We start from the raw sequence: 7,526 nt of genomic DNA on the forward strand, positions 1-7,526 counted from the left end.
AGCTGTACTGTCACCAACCACCCATGGCTTCCTTCACCAGAGCGGCGTCCGCTCACCCCATTCCTGGCACAAGGCGTGCACCCCGGGAGATTCCCTCAAAGAAAGGACCGACTGGCAACAACCACTGTGCTGTTCACCTGCCCCGGACCGTTCCTGGCGGCTGGGTCTGGAGGGGGCTGCCTCCAGTGGGTCTTGGCGGAGGCCTCGGAGGACAAGGAGGAAACAGCCGGGGGCAGGGTCCCCTGGGGCAGGGTGTGGCGCCGTGGGGGCGGGCCTGGGGGCGTGCGTCCTTGCAGAGGCTTGGCCTCCCTCCCGTGTGTGCCTTGCGGTGTCAGTTACTGTCTCGGTCCTGCTCTCCGTGTCCCGACAGCTGGGCCTGGGGGGCAGTGCCTATGGGCACCCTGCAAACCTCTGCTCCTTCCCCCTCCTTACGTTATTGAGTGAAATAACCCCAAGAACAGCCCCCTTGGTGATGCCACCGCCCACAAGGCCAGTCCAGAGGGGACGTGGTCGTGGCCACTGCGTGTCCATCTAAGGGCTCTTGGCTGGTGCAGCTGGGGGCTGGGGTGCTCCATGGCAGGGCAGTGAGCAGGACCACCGGCCGCTTCCGGGTCGTGCAGCGACCACAGGGCTGCGGTCCCTGCAGCGCTGGACCAGGCGCTGGGCACCCGGCTCTCCTCCCCGTCGTCCACGCGTCTGTGTTGTGACGGCCACGGTCGCCCTCCCGCTTGCTCACTGAGCTGATTCACCGAACAACCCCCCTCCCCCCTGCCCCGGGCCGCCCAGGGCCTCCCAGCAGGAGACCAGGAGGGCGTGGACCGCAGGGCAGCGGCGCCCTGGCCCCGGGTGCAGGACAGGGGAAGGGGCGGAGCCCAGGGCGGAGGGATGGGGAGGGGGCGGAGCCTAGAGGGGAGGGACAGTGGAGGGGGCGGAGCCCGGGGGAAGGGGGCGGAGCCCAGCGGGGAGGAACGGGGAAGGGGGGTGGCCGAGCCCAGGGTGGAGGGACGGGGGGCGGAGCCTAGAGGGGAGGGACAGGGGAGAGGGCGGAGCCCAGGGAGAGGGACGGGGGGGCGGAGCCCAGGGGGAGGGGGCGGGGCCCAGGGGGGAGGGACGTGGCGGGGTGCATAGTCCAGTGGGGAAGGACGGGAGGGGACTGAGCCCAGGGGGAAGGGGGCAGAGCCCAGGGGGAGGGACGAGGGAGAGCCCGGACCCAAGGGTGCAGGGAAATGCGAGGCTCCCAGAGTCAGAGATGTCCCCACCTGCCGTCCACCCTCTGGCCCAGGCTGCTGCTTGGGTCTAAGGATGGGGGGAGGGGAGGATCAGGTGACCTCGACCCTCTCCTGAGTGACACCGGCCCTGGGACAACAGGTGTCATCTGAGAACGTCCCAGCCCCAGGTCCTGCCTGTGAGACCAGAGACTCGACCACTCCCTCATAATCCAGCCACGTTGCACACCGGTCACAGGTCCTGTCAAGTACAAAGTGCTGGTCGGCGTGCCAAGGACACGCCACACTTGGAGGAAGCCAGCGACTCTGGGGAGGCCAGTTCTTGTACTTTTCCAAGCCAACCACCTTCCTGAAAATACCGAGGCCTGAAACAGACGGGGCAGGAGTACAGGAGCAGGTCTGCCAGGCCCGAGCACAGGGTCAGCCCTCTGCTGGGGGAGGCGGGGGGGCGGGCCGCCAGACAGCCCCAGCCACGCCCACTACGACACACAAGCATCCCCTGGGGGTCAGGTGGCCGAGGCCTGGGGGACACAGGCCTGCCCCTTGTCCGCACGGCCGGTGCTCAGCCCACCCTTGTTGAAAGCAGAATGGCACAGAAAGGTCTGGCGGACTTAGGCTCCTAGGCAGTTACTGCTTCGAGAAGAAAGGCCCTTCTGGGAGGAGGGCAGGGTGCCATCAGCAGTCCTTGTGGGGCAGACCAGTCCTGGCTACCCTGGGGCTGGGGTCAGGTGGCGGGTGACCAGGCCCTGCCCTTGGAAGCAGCCGGCAGGCCGCCACCCGCCTCATCCTGCTGCAAAGCACAGTGAGGTCCCAGGGGCCCATCTTGGGGGCCGAGGGTCTCCTGAAGGTTAGGCTCACCTCTCTCATCCCCTGAAGGGAATGGTGCCAGACCGATGTCCAGGAGGGTGAGCACGGATGACAGCTGCTCTCGGAGGAACCGCATAAGGCTCCGCCAGCACCTGCTGCCCCCAGCCCCACTGGCACCCGGCCCAACCCAGGGCCAGGAATGGGGGCAACAGAACGCCAACCCCAAGGCCCCCGCTCTGCCTAACCACACCCAGGTCAGCGGGCAGCCGGGGCTTCTGTGCCCTGTGTCACCAGGATCCTGGGTGCGGGAAAACCCTTGGAAGTCCAGGAGGAAGGAGCCAGACCCGGCCATGGTAAGTGGGGGCGACTCGGGGAGCCTCCTCTTGTCAACAAGCAGCTGGCCCCCACAGCCAGCCCCCACCCCCAGGTGAGACCAAGCCCCCAGCATGGGTGGGGCCTTCATGTGGGTGCCCTCCACCCGGCTACCTCTGGGGGGACAGGCTGGGCACGCCCCTCCCCCTCCCGCCTGCCCCTCCCACGCCAGGATTGGGTGGGTGGGTGTGGGGTACACTTTGTCTCCAGGCACATTTTAATGGAGGCGGCGGGGGGCAAGGTTCCACAGAAACAGGGGTACAGGACCATTTCAGGGCCCAGCTCCCTGCTGACAGTGTCCTAGAAAAGCCCCCTCTGTTTTCAAGGAGACCTGGCAGGTGGAAGCAGGGACTGTGGCCCACAGACCCCAGACCACCTCCTGTACCCCTGCGCTCACCTCAGCCCCCAGGCCACAGAGCCTGCCAGTCCCCCCGCCGCCTCCCGGGACCTGAAGGAGAAACGGGCTCTGGACAGCCAGGGGAGCCCTGAAGCCCTCCGCTTGGCGACTTGCTGCCTGAGCCATTCTGTAGCCTTGCTCACTGCCCGCACCCAGCCCCCATGCACAACCTCCAAGACCACCCGACCTCCTGGCCTGCAGGTACCCCGCACCCTGCGTTTCCTTCTGCACGCTTCTGGGGGCAACAAGAGACAGGAAACTCTGCCTAGAACCTGGGTGCCCCTTCTGCAGGACGATCTCTGCCCTTTCAGAGTCTAGCCCTCAGGAGCAGGCTCAGAAAACCCGCATTTCAGGCCACCCCTGGATGAAGGGTGGGGGCCGGGGTACTGGGGACGGAGCAGAGGCTGGGCTGAGAGGAGACAGCAGGGGAGTGGAGGTCGGGGAGCCGGGGCGGGGGCCGGGGGCTCCTCCCGAAGGACCGCAGGGCAGGTGGCGCACTCTGCGCAGAACCGGCCGAGCCGCCTCTACATCAGAGCGGGACCGATGTGGTCCATACAGCAGAGCCAGACCAACCCGGCCCCTACAGCAAGCCCGGCCCGACCCCGTGTCCACAGCAGAGCCGGCCCAATCCGCCTCTACAGCAGGCCCCGGGGCGGTCCCGAGGCTTCGGCTCTGGACCCAGCTAGTCGCAGCGGAGACGACAGCCATCGGCCAGGTCCAGGCCAGGGCGCAGGAAGGGGCGCCTCTCGCTCCCTGGCACGCTCACCTGCAGGAATGGGAGTCCGGGTCCAGGCAGGGCTCACGGGTCCGGGTCGGGGTCTGGGTGGGGGTCTGGGTCCGGATCCGGATCAGGGTTCGGGTTCGGGTCTGGGTCCGGGTCGGGGTCCGGGTGGGGGTCAGGGTCCGGGTCCGGGTCCGGATCGGGGTCAGGGTCTGGGTCCGGGTCCGGGTCCGGATCTGGGTCCGGGTCGGGGGGGCCGAGGGTCAGGGCGGGAGTCCAGGTCCGGGTCCTGGCGGCAGCGTGAACTTGGCCGCTGCTGGGTTGAAGTCAGGGTGGAACCCGCGGGGGACGGCGGTTGGGGGCGACCCTGGGGGAGGGGCCTGGGCTCGGGAGGGGCAGGCGCCCCCGCCCCGCCCGCCTTCTCCTCCTCAGGCCCTGCCCTCGCCGGCCCACTCCGCCCACCTTCCTGAGGTTGCCCAGTCCCCTTTGTTGTCCTTTCCCAGGGTTGCAGCTGCACGGGGTCGGAGGTCTTTGGTGCCCCTCTCCCGGGGTCACACGGGCCCAGGCCCACCGGGGGGCCCAGTGGAAAGGTCCCGCCTGACCTCGGCTGGTACTGGAGGCGCAGCGGAGACCGCGGAGGCGCGCGGAGGAGGTCCGGGAAGCCTGGCTCCCTCGGGGGGGACGCTCGAGGCGGGGTGCCACCACCCCGCGATGCGCGCGGCTCCGTGCTCTGGGCACCGCTCTGGGGCCCGCAGGAGGGTGGCGGGGGAGGGGAGGGGTCGTGATCCGGAGAGAAGCAGGTGAGGGCCCTGCGAGTGTGCACCCCGAAGCCCAGCATCACCAGGTCCCAGCCTCGCTTCTCTACACAGCTCGTGTGGGCTTCTAGTATTTCAGTTACTTACTCTCATTTTGACGGAGTCCCCTCGTTAGAGTGTAAGCTCCATCAGGTAGCGGCTATTTCTGTTTGCTGTTGAAACTCGAACACCTGGAGGAGTGGCTGGCACCCCATGGCTGTTTGTTTGTTCAGCCTCAGGGCCACAGGAAGACCGCCCACTGGGGTGAAGATTTCGGCTTCCCTGGGACTCTGCCCGTGCTCACTTCAGATCTGGGTTATGTATGTCACAGATTCATTTGCAGTGTGATTTTTGCTGTTGTTGTTGTTTGTCTAGGCTTCAACAGTATGTGAATGGAGAACTTTCAGATGTTCAAGCTGGATTTAGAAAAAGCAGAGGAACCAGAGATCAAATTGCCAATGTCCGTTGAATCACAGTAAGAAAATTCAATAAAAACATCTATTTTTGCTTCATGGACTACACTAAAGCCTTTGACTGTCTGGATCACAACAAACTGGAGAATTCTTAAAGAGATGGGAAGAGCAGACCACCTTACCTGCCTCCTGAGAAATCTGTGTGCAGGTCAAGAAGCAACAGTTAGAACTGGACATGAAACAACGGACTGGTTCCAAATAGGAAAAGGAGGACGTCAAGGCTGTACATTGTCACTTTGCTTATTTAACTTCTATGCAGAGTACATCATGAGAAATGCCTGGCTGGATGAAGCACAAGCTGGAATCAAGATTGCTGGGAGAAATATCAATAACCTCAGATATGCAGATGACACCACCCTTATGGCAGAAAGCTAAGAGGAACTAAAGAGCCTCTTGAAGAAAGTGAAAGAGGAGAGTGAAAAATCTGGCTTAAAACTCAGCATTCAGAAAACTAAGATCATGCAATCTGGTCCCATCACTTCATGGCAAATAGATGGGGAAACAATGGAAACAGTGACAGACTTATTTTGGGGGGCTCCAGAATCACTGCTGATGGTGACTGCAGCCATGAAATTCAAAAACGCTTGCTCCATGAAAGAAAAGCTATGACCAACTTAGCATATTAAAAAGCAGAGACATTACTTTGCCAACAAAGTCCATCTAGTCAAAGCTGTGGTTTTTCCAATAGTCATGTATGGAGGTGAGAGTTGGATTATAAAGAAAGCTGAGCGCTAAAGAATTGATGCTTTTGAACTGTGGTGCTGGAGAAGACTCTTGAGAGTCCCTTGGACTGCAAGTGGATCCAACCAGTCCATGCTAAAGGAAATCAGTCCTGAATATTCATTGGAAGGACTGATGCTGAAGCTGAAACTTCCATACTTTGGCCACCTGATGGGAAGAACTGACTCATTCTAAAAGACCCTAATGCTGGGAAAGATTGAAGGCTGGAGGAGAAGCGGACAACAGAGGATGAGATGGTTGAATGGCATCACCAACTCAATGGACATGAGTTTGAGCAAGCTCCGGGAATTGGTGATGGACAGGGAGGCCTGGCTTGCTGCAGTCCATGGGGTCGCAAAGAGTCGGACACGACTGAGCGACTGAACTGAATTGAACTACTCCCCCACCAAGCCCCAACTCTACCATGAGAGCCTGCTGGCTGAGGACAAGCTGTTTTTTCATGATGCTGGTTTTCTGCTGCGTATTCAGTAGTGTGCTTAATTCTGCAAGGCAGGGACCAGCCTTCCCATTTTACAGAGGAGGACTCTGAGGCCAAAGCAGATCAACACTCTGGGAGGTGGCACCACTCAGCAAAGAGGAAGCAGGCTTTTCCACAGCCAGAAACCTGTTGAATAAATTGATTAGCAAATCATTATAAATTATTCCCTTACATTTATTTAACTTTAATATCTTTCAAAACAGTGTGTGTGTATGTTCACGCACACGTACTCAGTTCTTTGTGACCCCATGGACTGCAGCCCGCCAGGCTCCTCTGTCCATGGAATTTTCTAGGCAAGAATATTGCAGTGGGTTGCCATTGTCTTCTCCAGGGGATCTTCCCAACTCAGGGATCGAACCCACATCTCCTGCATCTCCTACACTGGCAGGCAGATTCTTTACCACTGAGCCACCAGGGAAGCCCCTTCAAAACAGCCTTACCTCTCATGCAATTGGCCAAAGTGAAAATTGGCAGAGAAGGTATTATGCCATGGCTAAGCATAGAGATTCTGACTTTTGGGGTCCAAACTCTGTCTTTTTCACTTTCGTGCTATGTGATCTGAGGCTACTTAATCTCTCTTTGCCTAAAATGGGGGTAATAATAGAACTTAAGGAGGAGTTTGAGGGTTAATTGAGTTAATATCTGTAAAACATTCAGAAATTGCCTGGCATGTAAGGGCTCCGTGAGATTTGGTCTCTCTGCTTTTTTCTGCCTGACACAGCAACATGCAACAGTGCAGACCATCGCAGAGAGACTGCTGTGTGCGAAATGGAGAGCGGGGAGAAGCTGCTCTGAGCACAGGGCGCCCAGCCTGGGGCTCTGCGATGACCGTGTCGGGTGGGGTGGGGGGAAGGAGGGGGACTCAAGAGGGAGAGAACATTTGTATAATTATGGCTGATTTGTATAATTATGGCCATTGTTGTATGGCGGAAACCAACACAGCACTGTAGAAGTTAAACAAAGCAACACTGTAAAGCCTGTGCAAAGCCCAGGCCTTTGGTCTTACAGGGAGGAGCTCTGGTGGTCTTACCTGTAGCAGTGACAGAGAGAAGACCTTCTCAGTGGTGTGGCTGCTTGTCCCCTGGTGCCACCAGGAGCCTGGGTGAACGTCCAGCTTAGAAACAGCAGCCTTATCAGCACCATCGGATACCAGTGGGTGTCAGCCTTCAAGGGCACAGGCTTCAAAGTGAAATATAAGTCCGGCGTTCCGTGTCTCCAGTCTGGGGTGACGAAGGTGGAGAGACCATTTCACTGTCTCCGTAGTAAACAAAGAGCAACCTCATCGGGACCGGACCGGCGTATGGGGTTTCACTGACCTCGGAGAACAAAGCAGGTGGAGCCCAGCTGGAAACTCCCCTCAGGGCTCAGAAGGGCGCTGAGACGCATCCCTGGGAACCTGGGTGCTATGGGGAGCAGACGCCTCGCTGTAGACGCCTGGTCGCTACAGGTCAAAGCTTCAGGAAGGTCATCCCTTTAGGAATGGTCCTTGTAGACTGCCTGGCGTGTCTCTCTGCCTG

The 7,526-nt window shown here is 59.8% G+C and overlaps 2 protein-coding genes across 6 annotated transcripts in view; one reads left to right on the plus strand and one right to left on the minus strand.

The window, feature by feature from the left end:
- The window catches only part of FRMD1 (FERM domain containing 1), a 26,220-nt gene extending 22,565 nt beyond the window's left edge, over nucleotides 1-3,655 (minus strand). For all 3 annotated transcript variants that reach the window (XR_009495896.1, XM_059890002.1, XM_005211161.5), the window contains exon 1: nucleotides 3,569-3,655. The gene's annotated coding sequence lies outside the window, so the exon portion shown is untranslated. The remainder of the gene's footprint in view (nucleotides 1-3,568) is intronic.
- LOC132346152 (uncharacterized) lies at nucleotides 869-6,172 on the plus strand. 3 transcript variants are annotated; one of them, XM_059890003.1, is made up of 3 exons: nucleotides 869-1,623; nucleotides 2,103-4,175; nucleotides 4,693-6,172. In XM_059890003.1, exons 2-3 carry the CDS (start codon nucleotides 3,167-3,169, stop codon nucleotides 4,707-4,709), a joined length of 1,026 nt encoding a protein of 341 aa, XP_059745986.1. In that variant the 5' UTR covers nucleotides 869-1,623; nucleotides 2,103-3,166; the 3' UTR covers nucleotides 4,710-6,172. The 3 variants fall into 3 exon arrangements, 2 of the variants coding, with proteins under 2 accessions (XP_059745986.1, XP_059745987.1); XR_009495897.1 differs by lacking the exon at nucleotides 869-1,623 and having other exon boundaries at nucleotides 1,893-3,003; nucleotides 4,027-4,175; XM_059890004.1 differs by lacking the exon at nucleotides 869-1,623 and having other exon boundaries at nucleotides 1,893-2,386; nucleotides 2,732-4,175.
- Nucleotides 6,173-7,526: the final 1,354 nt, after the last annotated feature.

This window comes from Bos taurus, chromosome 9 (genome assembly GCF_002263795.3).
Source record: "Bos taurus isolate L1 Dominette 01449 registration number 42190680 breed Hereford chromosome 9, ARS-UCD2.0, whole genome shotgun sequence".
NCBI classification, from domain to species: Eukaryota; Metazoa; Chordata; class Mammalia; order Artiodactyla; family Bovidae; genus Bos; species Bos taurus.

Coding starts and splice junctions, on each gene's coding strand:
- LOC132346152 (XM_059890003.1), top strand. CDS start 3,167: ATGAAGGGTGGGGGCCGGGGTACTGGGGACGGAGCAGAGGCTGGGCTG.